At 39.0% G+C, this 22,313-nt stretch overlaps 1 protein-coding gene across 2 annotated transcripts; it reads left to right on the forward strand.

Annotated features, from left to right (window-relative positions):
* Window positions 1–50: 50 nt before the first annotated feature.
* CWC15 (CWC15 spliceosome associated protein) lies at window positions 51–11,478 on the forward strand. 2 transcript variants are annotated; one of them, XM_009007220.4, is made up of 7 exons: window positions 51–158; window positions 1,424–1,562; window positions 2,415–2,527; window positions 2,832–2,920; window positions 3,807–3,914; window positions 7,737–7,855; window positions 10,272–11,478. In XM_009007220.4, exons 2-7 carry the CDS (start codon window positions 1,432–1,434, stop codon window positions 10,399–10,401), a joined length of 690 nt encoding a protein of 229 aa, XP_009005468.1. In that variant the 5' UTR covers window positions 51–158; window positions 1,424–1,431; the 3' UTR covers window positions 10,402–11,478. The 2 variants fall into 2 exon arrangements, with proteins under 2 accessions (XP_009005468.1, XP_002754711.1); XM_002754665.7 differs by having other exon boundaries at window positions 51–118.
* The last annotated feature ends 10,835 nt before the right edge of the window (window positions 11,479–22,313 follow it).

A 22,313-nucleotide genomic window follows, 5' to 3' on the forward strand; every position in this document is an offset into this window, starting at 1 on the left:
GCTTGGGTTTTGCTTCCGGGTCATAGGCCTAGCCCTGAACGCAGAGGTTCCTGGGAGCCAAGCGTAGTAATGGCGTCTGTATGATATTCGGAGCCTGCTGCATCGGACCTCGGCCAATGTGAGTGACAGGAGGATAACAGATTATCTTCTTTATCCCGGTAGGACGGGAAAGGGCAGTTGGGATTGGAGTTGGTGGCAGAGTGCTGAGCGCGGGCGGCGGAGGCCCTGAAGCAGCTCGCTAGGGGCGGAACCGAGTGCCTGTCAGGCGCGTCCGGAGCTCTAGGCCTGCGGTTAAGATCGCAGCGTAAAGGCAGCTCGCCTACCGCTTAAAGCGAGCCTCAGGTCCACCCTTCACTACTCCTCGCATCCCTGTAGTGCTAGGCACGGGTGAAGAGGTAGCGAGTTTCTGGTTATAGCCAAAGACTAGCTCTCCGGAGGCCAGAGTGATAATTCTGTTGGCGTGTGGGAAGGCGCGGTGCCCCCAGAGCCAGATAATCCTGTTTCTTCTTTGAAGACATGCCTCTACCCTTTTCGGAAATCAAGAGAAATAGACCCCTGCCAAAAAAAAAAAAAACGAAAAAACAAATCCTCCCAATTCACCCACCCTCCCACACACTTTTCCGACACTTACAGCGTCTTAGTAACTAAATCTGTTAGACAGTATTCTTGTGATTGCGCCAAGCAGAAAATAAAGAATGTGTCCCTGGTTTTTGGTATTAGAATCCTCTGGGGCGAGGTTCTTGTTTTTTTGAACAGTCCTTAAATTATAACCCACAAGAGATCTGAGTTATAATATGATGCCTGTTGTAGAAGAAAATTGGATCAACAAAAGGTTGTTTAAGAATTTTTTTTCTATGTAACTGTCATTGAAGTTTAACACTTTTGCCTAGGGCACTTAATAACTTCGTCAGTGATTTTTTAAAAATTGTTTTTGGCTTTTGTTTCTGTTAGTCTATTTGCTATTGTGTGAAATTTAGATAAAATACAAACCTTAGAGAGTTTGGTGGAGTAAGGTTGAGCTGAGAATTTTTAAAACTCAGTCATGGCAGTACGGTATTTTATAAGGGTTTTGACATGTCAAGTGTCGTAATTCTTACAATAATCCTAGGAGGAATATCTCCATTCCGCTGATGACAGAAAGTTAAGCTAGGTGACTTCGTGAAGCCCACAGAGTCAGAAGAATAGGGATGCAAACTCAGATCTTCGTGACAGAATTTTTTGTACTAAGACATGTCTGGGAATCCATATTCCTTGTACTGCCTAAGCCTCATAATTTTTTTTCTTGAAAACTTTTGTTTAAGAAGATTAAGCAAGTTTTGGGGAATGAGTTTTAGAACTTATATCACCAGGATGGATATTGATTAATACTCTAAAATGAGAGTTCGTAATGTTGGAAATAACTTGATACTATTTTTCTTCAAAGCATAAAAGATGACAACTGCAGCCAGGCCAACCTTTGAACCTGCAAGGGGTGGAAGAGGAAAAGGAGAAGGTGATTTGAGCCAACTTTCAAAGCAGTATTCAAGCAGAGACCTACCTTCTCATACAAAGATAAAATACAGGTAATAAGACTTTTTTGTTGTCGTTCGCAAAACAAGACCAAATCTGTTAAATGACATGGTCATGATATAGTAGTATGTTTGAGTTATGTTACTTATTTATTTTCATAGACATAGAGTGCAACAGGATGTTTAACACTAAAATTTTGCTCTATGATTTTAAAATGCAAAATTCCTACTAACCAGGAATTTTCATATGTAGATAGAGCAATAAATAATATAAATAATAATGCCTCAGAGAGACTATGCACAATCAGCACCAGTCAATATATTAAAAATGTTACTGTTCTGAGTTGATATAATACTAATTACAGATATTTTAATCTGTGTAAAGCCGGCTGGGCGCAGTGGCTCACGCCTGTAATCCCAGCACTTTGGGAGGCCGAGGCGGGTGGATCACGAGGTCAAGAGATCGAGACCATCCTGGTCAACATGGTGAAACCCCGTCTATACTAAAAATACAAAAAATTAGCTGGGCATGGTGGTGTGTGCCTGTAATCCCAGCTACTCAGGAGGCTGAGGCAGGAGAATTGCCTGAACCCAGGAGGTGGAGGTTGCGGTGAGCCGAGATCGCGCCATTGCACTCCAGCCTGGGTAACAAGAGCGAAACTCCATCTCAAAAAAAAAAGAAAATCTGTATAAAGCCTTATCATGGGAAAATACTGAATTTGGATTTCTCGAAATATTGGGAACATCACAGGAGTGGCTGTTAGTAACCCTCAGATTAGCTTATGGTCTTGTCTATTTCCCTTTTTTATGCTTGAAGGACAAAGTCTCATTCTTGAATTGTCTTCCATTACTACAGTTGTGTGTGTGTGTAAGTAACATTTTTGCCCTGGCTCGTTTTTACTTTAGACAAACTACTCAGGATGCCCCTGAAGAGGTTCGTAACCGTGACTTCAGGAGAGAGTTGGAAGAAAGAGAGAGAGCTGCTGCAAGAGAGAAAAATAGGGATCGTCCAACCCGAGGTACCAACACTATCCCAGACATTTGTCTCATAAAATTATCTTTTTGATAGTTTTTCTTTCATGTAGCAACTGGAAAATGTTAACCATTTGTTTGCTTTTACACTTGATGTGAGTTATAATATTTAAGTCATTAGAGATGATAATAACAAATATTTACCAAAAGCATATTTGCCAGGCACTGTGGATATGATTTCTGTTGTCATAAATGCTTTTAATGTGGGCTCTTTGTACCCACAGGTCCCTAAAACATTGTAAGAAATGCAGTATTTGTTTTACTAAGTTAAATGATTTTTGTTTCCCCCAGAACATACAACCTCCTCTTCAGTGTCAAAAAAGCCACGGTTAGACCAGATTCCTGCTGCCAATCTTGATGCAGATGACCCTCTAACAGATGTATGTTTTGTTTCCTCCTTTCATCTCTATCTAATAATTGATTTACCATGTTTTTCTAAAATACTTGTTGTGCTTTTGGCTTTAAGAAGTGACCTATATTTATGTTTACTTACTATTATTCAGATATAGCCCCAACGTCAGTGCTAAACTGTATAGTTGATATTAAAACAAAAAGTATTATTTTGTGGTAAGGACCTTAAGATCAAGTTTGATCTCTAGAGAACCAAAAATGGAAGGAACTTATTAAAGGATATGCTTTCCCCCAAAATAATGCCCTGTACTAAACTACTGCACTGCTGCTGGATTTCATATCTCTACAGGGCACTCTTCACACTGGGCTCTCTGTGAACAGTGCCCTCTAGAGTTGTACCCGGCGGCCTTTTTACATTAGATATGATGCCCCCTCCATTAAGTGCAAGGCACTTAATGGTTCCCTCTGCTTAGGGAGGGAAGTAATCTAAGCAGAAGGTTTTTAAGGATTAGCACATCAGTTAATGTTAAAATCCTGTGGGACCTTAGAGCCTATAATTAATTTGCAGTTTTCTACATATAGGACAGTGAAAAAACCTGAGTGGCATCCAGTGAGTAATATCTAACTATTTATACACATCAGCAGTTAATTCTAGAGTGAAATGATAGAGTTACTCATAATAGTTAAAACAGGAAACCTACTTTCAAGTGAAATTTAATGGTTATTCATTTGAAATTATTTTTTTCTGATAATTTAGCACACTTTTTTGCACTTTTGATTACTTGCTAGCTTAAAGTTGTTTTGAGCTACATAAAATTGTTTTGAGTCTCTTAGGGTGATAAATGGTACATATGTACTACCTTTTGGTAATGTATATTTTCTGTCTAATCTTATGGACTTTCACTGTTCTTTTAGGAGGAAGATGAAGATTTTGAAGAAGAAAGTGACGATGATGATACTGCAGCTCTTCTTGCAGAACTGGAAAAAATTAAAAAAGAAAGAGCTGAAGAGCAGGCCAGGAAGGTAAAACCAAAGTGTTAAATATTTACATCTCTCTAGCTTCTCATATATACTAAAGTAGCAAGTTTTTTAAAATATAAGTAATATCTTCTTATATTGGAAATTTCCCTTGCCATGTCTAAATATTTAGCACTTGTAGATCTATAAATCTGATTATTTGTATGACATCCTAGGTATCCCGGTTATGTAAAAAATTCTTTCCAAATAGTTCAAATACATTGAGTAATATTCACCAGCTTGCTAGTCATTTACTTGTGTATTCATTTGTTCAGCATTTACTTGGTGTTTGTTAATTGACAAGAGAATCAAAGATGATCAAGATATAGTCATGGTCTGCAAAGATTATCTCTCTGTTGGCCTCCTGCCTAGGTACTAGTAAGGCAATCTGTCAATAGATTTCATAAAACCTAGGTCAAGCTATCTAATTTCTCCGAGCCTCCACAGTTTCTCGGTCTCTCCATTTATACAGTATGAGGAAAAAATATAAAACTCAAAGATAGTTAAAACTTTGAATGAATTATCCAGAGTGATGTTAAGAGGTAAAACTGAAGTGGCAAGAAGAAGTCAGAGCATTAGAGGTTGGCAAAATTATGCTGATGGAGTCTCAATTTTTTCTAAAGGATATGAGGAGCCAGTTGATTTCAGCAGGAGATTGATAAAATTGGATATGCATTTTATAAAGATTACTCTGGCAAGAATATGAGGATGAATTGGAAAAAACTGAGTTAGGAGGCTGTTCCAGTAATCTCCCCATGCAATTAAGAGACTCAGCTTGTATGATAGGAGTTTGAATTGAGTTAAGTAATTAGATGCTGATAGAGCTATTGGGGAGGTCAAAGTGGGAAGGGAAAAATAAAAAAGGAGGTTGGCCAGGTGCAGTGGCTCACAACTGTAATCTCAACACTTTGGGAGGCCAAGGTGGAAGGTTCCTGAGGTCAGGAGATCAAGACCATCCTGGCCAACGTGGTAGAACCCCGTCTCTACTAAAATACAAAAAGTTAGACAGGCGTGGTGGTGCCTGCCTATAATCTCAGCTACTCAGGAGGCTGGGGCAAGGGGAATCGCCTGAACCCAGGAGGCGGAGGTTGCAGTGAGCTGAGATCACGCCACTGCACTCCAGCCTGGTGACAGAGCAAGACTGTTTCAACAAAATAAATAACTAAAAAATAAAGGAGATTGAGTTGATAGATAAAGTAACTGACTGATTGAGGCAGCAGAGAGGACTCTCAGCTTCTAGGTAGACATTGCTGCCATACATCAATACAGGGAATGCAAAAGAATTGGCATATTTAGGCAGAAAGAAGAGATAGTTGATGAGTTCTGTTTGAACATGTTGAATTTGACACATTGTGAGACATTCAGATAGGGATGTCTGCTCCTGTTTTCAGCCAGAGCAGCATAGCTTTTTTATAGACTTGTGTGTAAGATTTTACTTGAGGCAAGAATTGTTCTGTTTTTTTTAAAAAAGGAAGTGAGAAAAGATACTGCATGGTCAATACCAGGGATCTAGGGAAGTAGAGTTCGTGTGAATCAGGAGGGCCAGGGCAGAATTCAAGAAAGAGATAGAATTTGGGATAGACTTTGAAGACTTAGAATTCAGACTGGAAAAAGAAAAGTATTTTAAAATACAATTCTCATCAAAGTTTTGTGGAAGAGAGCATAATTTCTATAATAGCTTACAGTTTTTACGTCTAGTTTTTAAATGTCAAAGAATTATAAAAAAAACATTCCCAATCCCACTTGCACACCACTAGAGGGCAATTGTTCGAGATTCTTTTAGCTTGCCTAATAGTTGTGGATACATAAAGAGATGAACAATTTAAATGCTTTTGGTTGACCTTGAGGAAGGATAAACATTTTTAGTAGAAGGCCTTGCAGTTTTGTGAGTTTCATCTAATTTTTATATTAAAATGTGTTGGTATTTCTTGGGGTTGAATGCTAATTTTACTTCTTTTATCTCTGTTTCCCTTTCTATTGGCTGGTTTTTCCATGCCCCAAATTAAGATTTTCAAACCATTTAGCTTTGTCAAGGATCGGCACACTTCCCGTAAAGGGCCAGATAGTAAATATTTTAGGCTGGCTGGTCATGGAGCCTCTGTGGCACCTACTCACCTCCACTGTTACAGCATAAAAGTAGCTAGAGTACATAAATGAGCAGGCGTGGCAATGTTCCAATAAAATATTTACAACAGGGTAGTTAGGATTTGACATACATGCCATCTGATGACTAGCCTATATTTATGAAACATAGTATGCCTGCTGTTCGAATATAGAATTTATGCCTTTTCCCAGTGCTATGTGTGGCAATCATTCAGTAACTCCAAAGGAAATGATATTCCAAACATAAAATGTTTGTGACCTTTATATGTCATACACATTATAAGTTTGGCTATATTGTATATACTTAGCTCCTATTTTTCTAGTATTTCAGAGAAATATCTTTTCCCTTTAAGCATCAGTATAATTTCTTACAAATAAATATATAGCTTTTAGGAAACTGTCTGTTCTTAATCTATGATGGATAATCTCTGATTTTAAGTTCTGAGCAATGACCTAAAGGAATTTTCTTGTTTATTTCCTTAAAAGTTAGATCTTCTCACCTCCCATTTTCATTTTTATTTTTCTTCATAAAGAAAAAAGTCTTGGTGCGGACCATGACTTCCACACCATCTCTTTTTCCTTGATCTACTAAGTCATCAATTTCTGTCATCCCCAAAACACAGCAAAACGGGATTTATATTTGGCTTAGGATAACATGTTAGCAGGTAGATCTAGAAGTGATAGCTATGGGTTTTAGACATTTTATATTCCAAATTCTGAGAAGGAAACTCAGGATCCCTAATTTGTCTTTGAAGAAGTTGATGCTAAAATGAAAGTGAAGAAAGATGATGTTGTAACAGATAAAGGATGGGAGGTATAAAAATAGAACCTCAAGCTGGGCACCTGGCTCACGCCTATAATTGCAGCACTTTGGGAGGCTGAGGCGAGTGGATCATGAGGTCCAGAGTTTAAGACCAGCCTGGCCAACATGGTGAAACCCCATCTCTCCTAAAAATATAAAATTAGCCAGGCATGGTTGCATGCGCCTATAATTCCAGCTACTCAGAAGGCTGAGGCAGAATTGCTTGAACCCTGGAGGCAGAGGTTGCAGTGAGCCGAAATCATGCCACTACACTCCAGTCTGAGCAACAGAAAGACTCTTAAAAAACACACACACACAAAAAAACAAATAAGTCAATAAGAACAAAATATGTCAACCTCGGGTAAATTAGTAGAAATTCATATTAGCTGGATATAATTTTGTACATGGTAGTTTGTCCTATTTTAGGACTTACTTTCTCATTAATAACTTGTCACCAAACCTAGAGATGTACTTTTACATTATTAATGTAATCCAAAATAAGATTAAATTAAATTTAATTACAGTTATGTATGACCCTTTAAAATTGAGATAATAATTTTGCTAAATGTATCTTTTTGATATGTAATATTTTCTTAAATTGTTAGCATTGCTAATTGATAAATGCTTAAAATTTAAAGCAATTAATTTTACATGTACTTCAAGAAAGAAAATAGATTTAAATATGGATTTCTAGCATTTTACAGTTGGAAGAGACTACTGTATGATGTCAAGCATGAAATATTTATAATAAAAATGCCAAATTATTTTATTTTGGTGAGGGAGACTTTTCTAATACGTCTTAAAAACAAAAACAAAACCTGCCTTGATGCTTTTCTTGCTGTAAAATCCTAATGATTTTTTTTTCAGTGAGCTAATATAAAAAAATTGAACCCAGAGTTTTAATCTTCCTTTATCATTGGTAGGAACAAGAACAAAAAGCTGAAGAAGAGAGGATTCGTATGGAAAACATTCTGAGCGGAAACCCTCTCCTTAATCTCACTGGCCCATCCCAGCCTCAGGCCAACTTCAAAGTTAAAAGAAGGTACTATACAGTAATGGAGTAATGGGGAAAGAGAGAGAGAATGAGTGAGAGTGTCAGAGAGTATGTATCTGTACACACAGTCATGCAGTTTAAAAGTTGGATAAGAAGGTAATATACAGGAACAGTGTGTGTGTGTATCTATATATCAGAGTGTGGATATGTGTGTATCTATATACACAGGCATGCAGATTATAAGTTGGATGACTAGGTGCATTATATAAAGCTTCTAAAAGTCCACCATCCACTGATACTCTTCTCTGTTCTATTTGGAATAATGAATAGAACAGAGTGCTAGAATTAAAGGCATGAGTCACTGTGCCCAGCCTGGTGGTTATTTTATATGCATTTGTCAAGGAAACATTGCTTAACTTTTAAGGCATATTTGTTATTTTTCACCACCTCTACTGCTATTATCTGCCATCTGGAGTGATGCAGTACCACTACTTGCTCTTCCCTCTCAAGTAATGTAGTGCCACTACTTGCTCCTCCCGCAGGAATAAGGCGGTACCACTACCTGCTCTCTCCCTCTGGCGTGAGGCATTACCACTGACCACTCTCCCCTCTGTCATGATGCAGTACTACTGACTGTTCTCCCTTCTGGCGTGATCCAGTACCGTTCATTCCTGCTCTCCCCTCTGGAGTGATGCAGTGTCACTACCTGCTCTCCTCTCTGGCATGATGCCATGCCACTGATACAGTTCCAGTTACTCCAAGCTGGAGACGGTAGATGTGGAAGTTGTCAGCTCAGATAAACTTTTTAAAGCCATGAGACAGGATGCAATCACTTAGGGAAGGGTATAGCTAGAGAGAAGTCAAAACTGAACCTGGTATAATATTTAGAGGTTAGGTAGATTATTAGTTACCAAGACCTGTTCTAATCATCTACCCAACCTCTAAACATTATACAGGTGCTTAATAAATGTTGATTGAATGAATTTTGAATGAAAAGGTCTAGGCTGACAAGGAGCAGCCATTTGGGAAGGGAGGAGAACTAAAAGAAGTGAAGTGGAGTGTTTCAGGAGGAGAGGAGTGATCATCGAGGACAAATACTAATTGTCAGGAAAGAGCGTTTTGGTGTTGGGAAGGAGGGACACAAATCCTGTTTGAGTTGAGGAGAGACTGGATACAGAAAAAACTGTACTGGTTATATATAAAAATTAAGCTGTATAGTTTGTTCTGCCTTTTTTGAATGCAAATTGGAGAGAAACCTGTCTTATATCCCAGTCATACTGATCTGCTCAGCTTCTTATGCTTCTGTGTACTGAATCAGTGATGACTTTACTGCACTATTTTCCGAAGGTGCCCACATTCATTGCTTATTTCCCACGTGCAGTTTCTCCTGGCATGTAACCACATGCATGCACAAATACACGTTATATGGGCTTGTGTTTTATATATATCTGTGAGGGTATCTGTTTTATGTATATGGGCTTGTGTTTTATATGCTAGATGATACTCTGAAATGCTTTTCCTTTTCTTTTTTGAGACGGAGTCTCGCTCTGTCACCCAGGCTGGAGTAGTGTCATGGTGTCAGCTCACTGCAACCTCCGCCTCCTAGGTTCAAGCAGTTCTCCTGCCTCAGCCTCCCAAGTAGCTGGGACTACAGGCATGTGCCACCACACCCGGCTAATTTTTTGTATTTTTAGTAGAGAGGGGGTTTCACTGTTAGCCAGGATAGTCTCAATCTCCTGACCTCATGATTCACCCCGCTCGGCTCCCAAAGTGCTGGGATTACAGGCGTGAGCATGACCTACCGTGCCTGGCCGTGCTTTTTATTTTCTGTAACACATGTATTTTGTAACTTACAGGTGTTTTGTTTTTGTTTTTGTTTTCATGCTTATATGTTACAGAATCCAACCAGAGTTCTGCCCTGAGATCTTCAGCTGTTACTTCTCCGTGGTTAATGTACATGTGGGCTGTATCTGAGCCTTAACTGTTATACCCCAGTGGTTCCTTCTCTTGTTGGCCTATGATGTGAATACTACGGTAGATGATTACTAAACATTAACTGATAAAAGAGGAATAGCTACAGTCCTCAAAACCACATAAACTATATTAAATTGATTGGCTACTATCATCTACAGATGCCTGTACCAATATTAGAGTAGTCCTAGATGCTGCCTCTTTATATTTGAACTAAAACGATAATATTTATGCAATTAAAATATATTTATTTCTATTTTTTTAACTCAAAAGTTTCTTTTACTGGAGAAATAAGAATGTTTTACATGTTCTAAGTAGGAATTGCCATTCTTACTATAATAAAGCAAGATTATATATTAAGGATTACTTTATTATTTTTAGTGTAATTGTTGCAAATGATACACATGTTGTAATGACTAAGCCTTGCAGTGCACATATTCTTGTCTCCTGATGCAAACATTTTAAGACGTTCTGTTTTCCTTCTCTTCCTCAGGTGGGATGATGATGTTGTCTTCAAGAACTGTGCAAAAGGTGTAGATGACCAGAAGAAAGACAAAAGATTTGTAAATGACACATTGCGATCTGAATTTCACAAAAAGTTTATGGAGAAATATATTAAGTAGTACAGTTATATGTGCTTAATTAAAGATTGTAAAACGTAAAGGATCATTCTGACCTTTTTGGATGAGTTTTTTTCTTTTCCCCTGTCTAAATTGTGTGTAGGCTTCCCTAATTTTAAACTCCTATATTTTTCTTTAGTGACACCTTACTTGATAATGGACTTGGGAATAGGTTTAACCCAGTTTGCATTTTCTCATTGTTTCCAGTACAACTTTTTCTTGGGAAAAGCAAATCTGCCTGTAATAAATATTTTTAATCTAAATAACCAAATCTGTGTGCCCAACTTTTTGTTGGAATTTATGCTGCTAATAATACATTGCATCATTTCTTTTGAAAAAAATTACCTTTGTATATTGTGCTTGTGCATTAACTTGCCCCTCTCCCCCTTGTTTCTCTCTCATTGATTTCAGATCAGTTAATTCATAATATTTTCTCTGCATTTTTTAGAAGAGTATAATGAAAGATGAGACAGATTCCATTTTGGACCACAAATAGTGTGGAGGAGTGTTATCCACAGTAAATACCCCAGGCGTGTGTCTGGAAGAACATTGGGCATTCCTCACTTCGGCAGGCACTTTTTTTTTTTCTCTTGGCCCAAGAGGAGAGCTCTATAAGCATTCTTTTAAAGTATATGGCACTCACTTGTGTTCTCCTGGATACTCAACTGCTATGTTTCTTTTGACAGATTGAATATGCACACTGACATGCATTCAGTGCACAGCCTGAGAAAGCTTCAAATCAAACTATATGTAAAATAAAAGCTTTGGAAATAATGTTTTGTTATCTTGAAGAATATATCTGTGGGAAGTGAGAGGAAGAGTTAAGCTATACTAAAAGCAATATTTCTGGAAATAGAGTTTTTGTGAACCTAGGCTGTGATTTGAGAGGGCCGCTTTTGATAGAAAATTTGAGACCAGAAATTGAACCTTCTACATAAAGAGACCCATTCATAGGCTTCCGCAGCCATGAATGACACTGAGGTTCCTAAGGTTAAAAATAGAAGTTTTAAAGCAAAATAATGTGTTACTATTTATTTAAAACCTTATTTCCTTATTAAATGAAAAGTTCTATGTTCCCAATGGAAGTTTGGACATTGGTTTTTATCTAACCTGAGTCGGGAGTAGAGCTGGAAATGGAACCCAGGTCTGGATGCCACATTTATGTTCTACATTTTTTCTAACTGAGCTCTTAAACAACATTTTAGATACTTCAGCTAGTGTTTTTAAGAGTTTTTAATATTAAAAACCTTTTTATCTAATTTTACAACTTAGAAAATGTATTTACACATGGTGAAACCCCATCTCTACTAACAATACGAAATTAGCTGGGCATGGTGGTGCATGTCTGTAATCCCAGCTACTCAGGAGGCTGAGGCCGGAGAATTGCTTGAACACAGGAGGCAGAGGTTGCAGTGGACCGAGATTGCACCATTGCACTCCAGCCTGGGCTGCAGGAGTGAAACTCCATCTCAAAAAATAATAAAAACAAAATTTTTAAATAATGAATTTATACTTATTTTTGGTTATCTTCATAGCAACTTTAGGTAGGAAGTGCTGTGTTATTCAAAGTTGAAGAAAATGAAGTTCAAGCCAAGTAACTTGTTTAGGATTAATATATGGTGGGTCATGTATGAGCACTTCGCAGTTACATAAAAATATGCTTACAGATGTGATGGACATTATCAGACTTCTAAAACTGTAGCTCTTGGAATTGCTCTTTTCTTTTTAACGTCTCAAGGGCCAGGGGTCTGACAGATGAACTATTGCTCCAGGGTCCACTTATTTCAAGATTCCCTATTTGAGCCTGAAAGTTTCGGGAAGAATCAGTAAAGCTGATTTCATTGATTTCTTTCTTCCTTTCCCTGTGGTTTCTCAATGTAAAACATCCTATAACCTGAGTCAGACCCAGGAGATACATAAATGTGTCGCTAGCGTTCAGATTTCCAGCGCAAGTAACGGCATATTTAGCTAAAATGCCTTGCATACTCCTAAAATACCTCTTGTTGGAGTGGTTGTGGAATCTGTCTCATCCCTTCAAAAGCTGGTGCTGATTGTAAAGAGAGGTCTTTGAAGCCAGGAGGACCCGGTGTTAAGCCCAGCTGTGCCACGTCAAGCTCTATTAGAACTAACATTTATTGGCCAGGTGTGGTCGCTGATGTCTGTAATCCTGGCACTTTGGGAGACCAAGGTGGACAGATCATTTGAGGTCAGGAGTTTGAGACCAGCCTGGTCAACATGGTGAAACCCTGTCTCTACTAAAAATACACACACACACAAAATAGCCAGGTGTGGTTATGGGCACCTGTAATTCCAGCTACTGAGACTGAGGCAGGAGAATCGCTTAAACCCAGGAGGCAGAGGTTGGAGTGAGCCAAGATGGTGCCCCTGCACTCAAGCGTGGGCAACAGAGTGAGACTCCATCTCAAAAAAAAAAAAAAACCTGATGTTTATTGAATGCTCACCAACTGCATTTGTACTTTATTCATATAATTGACACCAATCCCTGTAAGGTAGGTGGCATTACTTTCCCCATTTTATACATAAGGAAACTGACAATTGTAAGAAGTTTAAAAACAAAGTCAAAAACTCATAAGGGAGGTGGGCCTAGACTGAAACCTAGAACTCTTTCTAAGCCCATCTTTATTGCTTTGCTTGACTGCTTGCTTTGTGTTAATGAGCTCTTCTGTTTGCTCTCCTGTGGAGCAACAGTAACAGGACAATCATGAGGGATTTTTGTGAGGATTAAATAATAAGGTTTAAATATCTGACAGGCACATATAGGAAACTTCATGCATGTCTATTCAGCTGCCTCTAGTAGCAGTTAGCCGAGGCTTTTACATAGTAAAAGTCTAAAAGCCTATTGTTTTGTTCTATCATAAATTTTGATTCTGAATTAAGAGGCTCCCTGACCTCTCAGTACTTGGTTTGGGCCATAGGTATGACCCAGACAGTCATTGCCTGGTCACTAGGATTAGAAACTCAATCACAGCAACTCAAGTAAAATTGAGGCTTTTCTTTAGAATACTTGAAAGGCACTCTGTTCAGCTGTTTCTTGGCTTCTCTCTTATTTGTCTGCCCCACTTTTTCTGCAAGACTTGGTTTCTGTACCACAAAACTGGAGGTCACTCATTCATGCTCCTGGCTTCCCTGGAAGAAGGAGTTCATGTCTTTATAGCTCTTCTGGCCAACAGAGCCTCTGTAGCCTAAGACAACTGGTACTGGGAGCAGTGAGCAGGAACCGGGTTACCTAGAACAAATGCGGGCACAGACAGGAAGATGTTGACAGTACAACCATGTCATGCGATGACATGGCATGACATACTCAGCTGTACACATGGTAGACAAAACCTGGAAACCAAAGATACTGCAGCTGTAAATCCAGACTCCTCAGGGGCAGTGCCTGCATCCTCCCCACCATGCTGAGCACAAAGCAAGGCCTGTCTAAATACTAGGTGGCTTCAGTGTTTGCTATTTTGGAGGAAACATTATAGAATAGAAAAAGCACAAGAACCTGAAGAAACTAGACTGAATTTTAGTTCTGCCATTTAATAGCTTTATGACCTTAAATTATTTAAATCTCTGACCCTGTTTTCTCCTTTGTACAGTGATAACAACACTTCCCCTAAAAAGCTGAAGATTAGTGGTGATACAAGTACCTAGTTCATAGAATTTTTAGAGGCTCTTGGAGAGTGGTGGTAATTATTCCCTTGTCCTCACCAAAGTTTTCAATCATCTAAAAAATAGAGGAAAAGTATTAACTGAGGATCCAAGTTAGCATCCTGCCTCCAGTGCAGTTCCTCAGGCCCCACACTCAGGAGAGCTCCACCCTCATAATGCTCAGCCATTGCTGTCTTAAAATTGTTCATAATTTTGTCTCTGAATGTGTGTTTTGTAAATAAAATCTTATGGGAGAGTGGAGCATGTGTCAGGGATTGGGGGCTTGGGTCCCATGAGGTTCTGCCTCCTAGACTTCCCCAGGACAGGTTCTCTGCTGCCCACTTCTGGTGCAGGTCTGGCCACAGGCTTGGGGAGGGGCAGGTACCAACACAGGCAGAGTGGAAAAGCTGGAATCTGAAGAGCAGAGACCTGGGGAGTCCTGCCAGAAGCAGGCCCTGCTGGGTCAGTTTCCTGCTGGATGGATACCCGAAGCACAGGCACCAGGGAGGAGGGGAGGGCTTGTCCCATCTTTAGGATACCTTCTTAGAAATAAGACTAATTAAATTGAGCCCCTCCTGTTGGGAGAGGAGACAGCTGGAGCTTCAGAAGGGTGGGATATTGGCCAAGGTCAAGCATGGAAAAAATGGGATCTGCCGTGGAGTCATCTTTTAGTAAATGCTTGGTGTCATTCTACTTGTGGTGCTGTTTTTATTTGTGGTGATGTCGGAGATGTGTCACTAGCATCTTTCCTAAATTACACTCGCACAGAGCCTCCACATATATCTATGCTCCTGAAATCTTTATACAGGGCTCTTTTAGGAGTTTTTTATTTTTTGAAATGTCCTGTTCACTTTCACCTGACCTAGCTCTTGGAGGCACTTTAGGAGGTAAGAAGAGGAGAAGGAAGAAACCTGTTGTGTTCACACTCCTGAGAGAGGCATCTGCCAGGTTTCCTCTCCAGGGTGACCTTTCATTTTACTGTAATATCAAACAGCCTCCCTTTTCAGAAAAAGGCAGAGAAATGGTTCCTAAAGTCCTAGACTAATTGGAAGCAGCTTCCTGGGAGCTCAATCATCTCTGTATGTGCTGGAGCCTGAAAGGGGGGAGAGAGGGGTGGGGGCTTAAATAATGTCTTGACTTTTTCAGAGAAATGGGTTCTAAAGTCATCTTAAGATTTCCTCAGCACTCACACCTTCAAAGTCTAACTTTTGGTCTCAGAGACCTATTTCCGGAGAGTATTTTCAGTAAGAACTGGGAGTTGAGTCACTCTCTTGAAGAATTTACTTCAAAGAAGCACAAGGGAGAAAAAGGCCGCTAACAAGAAGAAAACTGGGATAGCAGACGTGGCAAAGCTTGCACAGCATCCAAGCATGTCCCTTCTGGCAGCAGGCCCACAGATGCCCCAGTTCCTGACCTGGCCTCGTGTCTCCTGCTAGGCCACCCTGACCCCACCATCCCTGGTGAAACTTCAACCATGCCATTCCCTGTTTAAGCCCTTCAATAAACAATCACCATTTAGTAAATATAATGGATACACAATCCCATTCATGATAGCTACAGATGATGTAAAATGCATAGTCATAAACTGAAGAAATGTACAGGACCTCTTTGAAGGAGACACCAATACTGTCTTGTGGGGCATTAAATAATGTGGAGTAACACCTATGTCTGAATGAGAAGACTCAGTGGTATAAAGATATCAGTTGTCTATCCAAAAGGAATTATGAAATTACAGTGGGTTGGGATTTTTTTAAGCCATATAATTGGTGTTTTGACCAAATTCTTTTAAAAATTTTCATTAGAATAAATTTGTAAGAATATCCAGAAAAAAATATTGCAAGCAAGAATAATGAGAGTTTCCCCTATCAATTTTTAAATGCATCATAAACATAGAAAAATTAGTGTGGCTCTGTCCCCAGAATAGAGAGATGAAGGAAAACTGGACCATGATAAAAGATCAGGAACTAGCAGAGCTACAAAATAATTTAGTATACAGGAAAAAAAATTCTAAAAGAAGAAGAAATGAGAAAAACAATGGAAAAAAGAATGAACTCTTTAGTAAATGGTGTCAGGAAAATTTACCAACAATTTGGTAGAAAATAGGTTGCTACTGTCAAGCATAAGGCCAAGCAAGCTGATAGACTCAGTGAATAAAGAAACAAACAACAAACTCCTTTTAGATTCAGATCGTTCAGTACTGTCAGACTCTGAAGAAAGCAGCCTTTGACCCTGGTGTAGGGCAACACAGAAATAAAAGGGACCAAATGACAGTGACTCTAATGATTGGACACCCTGGTGTGACACTGCAGCTAACGTTTTATAGCTTCCAGGTGTGCCCTAAGGGTGGTGAGGAAGAACACCTCTTACCTTGCCAGAACCAGGAGATGAGAAGCAAGTAAGAAATGCCCTTGCAGCAGCTCCTTTTAAGCCTCCTATGTTCTTAGGGTCCAGGAGAGATACAAGGCATTCTGCCAAGATTCAGGCCAGCTGTAGGTTATGTCTTGCCTGTGTGGCCTATGGAGATGGCTATGAAGTCATGGGTGCCAGCACAGAGCTGTTCCCCTTCTGCTACCTCACAAGTTCTCTAGCATAAATTGCATGTGGTCTAAAGAATTTGAAGGAAAAAAAAATGTACTGGAGGAAAAAAATAGGTAAATATGTGTTTAACATTGGGCTGGGATGGCCTTTCTAAGCATGATATCAAAAGCAAAAATCATAAGAGAAAAACAGGTACATTTATGACACAGAAAGATTTTATAGAATGAAGAATTTGGCGGGCGCAGTGGCTCATGCCTATAGTCTCAGCACTTTGGGAGGCCGAGACAGGTGGATCACAAGGTCAAGAGATTGAGACCGTGGTGAAACCCCATCCCTACTAAAAATACAAAAAAATTAGCCAGGTGTGGTGGCACGTGCCTGTGGTCCCAGCTACTCGGGAGGCTAAGGCAGAAGAATCGCTTGAACCCAGAAGGTGGAGGTTGCAGTGAGCCAAGATTGTGCCACTGCTCTCCAGCCTGGTGACAGAGCAAGACTCCGTCTTAAAAAAAGAAAAAAAAAAAAAAAAAAAGAACGAAGAATTTAAAATGCCAGTACTATGATTAAATTTCCTTTTTCAGCATTTTTTTTTTTCTTAGAATGTTTGGTTTTCTTCTTGGAATTTCTTCATATATTTATCTTTATTTAAAAAAAAATTGTTTCATTATATCAGATACATGATCAAGTACTCTCTTCCATCTGAGCAGTGGCCTGGAGATGAGTGTCACTTATACAACTACCTTTAATGCTCTCCTATGTAGAAACAAATTTCCAATGGTTCATGTTTTCTTCTTTCTTGATTTGCTCCTTTTTTTTCATGGAGTACATCCTAAAATAACTTTCTAAGAAAGAATTTAGGAGACTTAACATATTGAGCCCTTGTATGTGTACCTCTAACTTTATTCTACTACCCCTCCTCCATCACACTCACACACACACACACACACACACACACACACACACACAAGATAGCTTTCCTGAATATAGGTTAAAAATAAATTTATCCTATTATTGAAAGTCCTCTCTTTTCCAGAACCATCCAGCCTCAGTGGTGGCCTGGGGATGAGTGTCATTTTTGTGACTGCCTTTAATGCTCTTCTAGAAAATACATATTCTAATTTTGTTTTGAATCTGTAATCTGTTGGGATCATCTCTTTTTTAGTTGTGAATCTTTTACCACATATTATGTTTGGTTCCCAGTGAGCTCTTTGAGGATTCATAGGCTTCAGTTCTGGGAAAAGTTCTCATTTTGTCAATAATATCTCCTCCATTTCCTCTGTTCTCTCTTTCAGAACTTCAGTTGGTTTTTAGATTAACCTCTGTCTTTCCTTTTTTGGCTCATGTTTTTGTCTCTATCATTTTGTTCTACTTTCCAGGGTATTTTCTAATTATTTCAATTATTTCACTTAATTATCTCAGTTAAGTTTTATACTCAGATTTAAAATCGTCAAGGCCTCTTTCTTTTTCTTTGAACCTCTCCTATTATTCCAGCGATTCTCAACCTTTAAACTACCTGGGAACTTAAAAAAATTCCGATGCTCAGGCCACACCCCAGGTCAACTGATTACAACACAGGTTTGAGGCCAGGCGTGGTGGCTCACGCCTGTAATCCAAGCACTTTGGAGGTCAAGGCGGGCAGATCACCTGAGGTCAGGAGTCAAGACCAGCCTGACCAACACGGTGAAACCCCATCGTAATTAAAAAAAAAAAAAAAAACAGGTTTGAACTGCCCAGGTCTACATATACATAGGTTTTTCTCAATTAATATATTGGAAAAAAATTTTAGAGATATGCAATGACCTGAAAAAACTCACAGAAGAATTATGTACCCTAAAAATATTTTTAAAAATTAAGAAAATGTTACATGTGCCACAAATGCATAAAACAGATACTAGTCTATTTTATAAATTACTGCCAAAAATTGTACACAAATCTATTTTTAAAAGTTAAAATTGATCAAAACTTATGCACACAAACAGACCATACATTATGCCATTCACAGTTAAGAGAAATGTAAACAAACATAAAGATGCAGTATTAAGTTAAACTGTAGCTGCATGAAATTAGCTGTAGTACATACTGAACTACTGTAATAAGTTTGTAGTCACCTCCTGTTGCTACTCCAGTGAGCTCAAGTATTGCAAGTATCCACCTAAAATGCTGTGATGCTAATCATCTATGAGTAATTCCTCTCTGCAGTAAATTGCAGAGTGCAATAAAAAGTTATCTCTTAGTTCTTGAATATTTTTCATCATGTTTAGTGCAGTACCATAAAACTTCAATATATGACCCGTACAAAATGCCACTAGCAGTGCTGTAAGTGTTCCCAAGAAGCAGAGTGATGACATCACAAGAAAAAGTTGAATTTCTTGATATGTACATAGACTGAGGTCTGCAGCTGCACTTACCAGCCATTTCAAGACAAATGAATACAGTGTAAGTACCATAAAAGAAAAAGAGGTCTGTGAAGTTGTGGCTACGGTGATGACACCAAGTTCAACAACCTTGAACTTTTTGTGAAATACTCTTTCATCTTGTATCAAAAATGCTGCTTTTACGTAGGTACAGTGTTATTATAAGAAAGGCATACATACAGATTCTAATATGATTTGAGTCAAAGCAAAGTCATTATATGATAACTTAAAAGCCAAAGGAAGGTGAAGGATCTAATGCTGGAGAATGTAATGCCAGGAAAGGATGGTTTGATAATTTTCGAAAGAGATTTGGCTTTAACATGTCAAGATAACAGAAGCTGCTTTTGCCTGCTAAGAGGTAGCAGACGAGTTCCCAGACCCCATTAAGAACATCATTGAGGGCTAGGTGCTTGGCTCATGCCTGTAATCCCATCACTTTGGGAGGCTGAGGTGGGCGGATCATCTTAGGTCAGGAGTTTGAGACCAGCCTGGCCAACATGGTGAAATCTGTTTCTACTAAAAATACAAAAATTAGCCGGGCATGATGGCAGGCACCTGTAATCTCTGCTACTCAGGAGGCCGAGGCAAGAGAATCGCTTGACCCCGGGAGGTAAAGGTTGCGGTGAGCCAAGATTGTGCCACTGCACTCCAGCCTGAGTGACAACAGAGACTCCATCTAAAAAAAAATTAAAAATCACTGATGAGAAAGGATATCTGCCTGAAAAGTTTTTAATGCAGACAAAAGTGCCCTATTCTGGAAAAAACAAGTCACAAAGGACGTTTATTAGTAAGGAAGAGGAGCCAGCACCCGGATTTAAGGCAGGAAGGGGTAAGCTAACACTACTGTTTTGTGCAAATGCAGCTGGGTTTAAAATCAGGACTTCCCTTATCTATAAAGCTGCTGATTTGGCCTTGAAGGCAAAAGGTGAACACCAGCTTCCAGTTCTTTGGTTGTATAACAAGAAGCCCTGGACAACCAGAACCCTTTTTCTGAACTGATTCCATCGATGTTTTGTCCCTAAAATCAGGAAGTACCTTGCCAGTAACGGGCGCCCTAAATTCTTTTGATATTAGACAATGCCCCTGGCCACCCAGAACTCCATGAATTCAACACAGAAAATGATCTACTTGCCTCCAGACACAATGTCTCTCATTCAGCCTTTAAGTTGGGGGTCATCAGCACCTTTAAGATTCATTACACACAGTATACTATGGAAAGGACAGTCAATGCTATAGAAGAAAACCCTGATGGAGAACATCATGAAAATCTGGAAGGATTACATCATTGAAGATGCTATTCTTATAGAAAAAAACATGAAAGCCATTAAGCCCAAAACAATAAATTCCTGCTGGAAAAAGAAGTGTCCAGACGTTGTGCATGACAGGATTTATGACAAAGCCAATCAAGGAAATCATGAAAGAGATTGTGGATACAGCACAAAAAGGTGTGTGGAGGGGAAGGGTTCCAAGGAGTGGAACTCGGGGCCATTCAAGAACTAGCAGATACCGGAGGAATTAACAGAAGACAATTTGATGTAGACGAGAGCTTCTGACCAGTGCCAGATGATGAGAAAGAAGTTGTAGACGAAGCAGTGCCAAAAAATAAATTGACATTAAATGATCTGTCAGAAAAAAAAAGATCTGTCAGAAGGGTTCTCACTGTTCAAGACGCTTTTGACTTCTTTTACAATGTGGATCCTTCTATGATTTGGGTACCGAAACTAAAGCAAATGGTGAAAGGATTACTATGGTATAGAAACATTTTTAAAGACACATCAAAGAAAAAAATGTCAGACAGAAATTACACTGTATTTACAAAAAGTTACACCTAAGGTGCCTACCTTTCCTGCCACCCTTTCTACCTCCTCCACCTCTCCTGCCTCTGCCATTCCTGAGACAGCAACACCAACCTCTCTTCTTCCTCCCCATCATCCTACTCTACATGAAGATGACAAGGATGAGGATCTTCAGAGCAGCCACTTCCCCTTAATAGTAATGTATTTTCTCTTTCTTACGATTTTCTTTTCTCTAGCTTGCTTTATTGTAAGAATACAGTATATAATACATATAACATATCAAAATGTGTTAATTGACTATTTACATTATTGATAAGGCTTCCAGTCAACAGTAGGCTATTAGTAGTTAAGTTTTAGGGAGCTAAAGTTATATGGAGATTTTCAACTGCACAGAAGAGGGAGGGGGTCAATTGTAAATCAGAATCTTTGGGGATAAGATGCAGGTATCAGTATTTCGCAAAGCTCTCCAGTTAATACTTAAACCAGTTTGAAAACCACTGCATCATTCTGCCTATGTTTTAGACCACCAAAATCTTTTTCTTCAGTATTGTGTGTGTAGGTATATGTATATATTATACATATATAAAATGAATATCTACTTAAACACAATTCCTGCCTTCTATATAGTAAATAATTCTCAGGCTACACACTCAGGCATGCAAAAATATATTCACTTTTGTTTTACCACAATTCAATTTAATTTCTGTTTCCTACCCTTATTCTCCCAAATAAGAAATGCAGTCTTAGTCAATTCAAACTTATTTCAGCTCTAGGTTTAGACATGTAATTTTAAAAGATCTTTCTCACAATTCTTATTAGAAAGAGGAAATAAATGTGCTTGGTCATTATTTGTAAACCAAGATATCAAAATAAATAATACTCATTTTGAAGTGAGGCCGTCAACATTTTGGTTTTCATTTTAGCTTTGTTTGTGGAGTCCAGAAGTGGGATGTCATTACTTCAGATACGATACATTAATACGTATGTTCTGTCTTTGATAAAAGTTTATTTGTGCCTTTGTCATACAGCAGACTGAATTTTTCCCTCTCGAAAGAAGAAATTGCATGTTATGCTTCTAAAGTTCCTTGCACTATATCTTACACATAAGTTATTTTTAAAAAATTGAATGCTGCATGTTTTGGTCTAGATATCAGGGCAAGCATACACCCGCTGGTCCGGGTTCAAAGTAGACATCAAAAAATACTTTCAAAGTCAGGCACATGCACCCATATGCACCTATCCAGTTGTTTTATGTCTCTCTCTCTACACACACACACACACACACACCTGCACATACGTGTGCATACATACGTAGTCTGTTTCCCTCAACTTATCCCAGATTGCCACAGTGCATGAAGATCTTACCATTCCAGTTGCTTCTGCAAGATCTAGGAGGTGGCATGATGTCATGGCTGCATTAACTACTCCCTAAGAAAGGACAGTGAGAAGGACTCTCCAGATCCCAGGGAGGATAGTGAGATTATAGTCGGCAAGGCAGAAAACCAAACTCAAC

Source organism: Callithrix jacchus, chromosome 10 (assembly GCF_049354715.1).
Source record: "Callithrix jacchus isolate 240 chromosome 10, calJac240_pri, whole genome shotgun sequence".
Lineage (NCBI taxonomy): Eukaryota > Metazoa > Chordata > Mammalia > Primates > Cebidae > Callithrix > Callithrix jacchus.

Coding starts and splice junctions, on each gene's coding strand:
- CWC15 (XM_009007220.4), top strand. CDS start 1,432: ATGACAACTGCAGCCAGGCCAACCTTTGAACCTGCAAGGGGTGGAAGA. Junction 2,921..3,806: donor CAGATGACCCTCTAACAGAT/GTATGTTTTGTT, acceptor CTGTTCTTTTAG/GAGGAAGATGAAGATTTTGA. Junction 3,915..7,736: donor CTGAAGAGCAGGCCAGGAAG/GTAAAACCAAAG, acceptor TATCATTGGTAG/GAACAAGAACAAAAAGCTGA.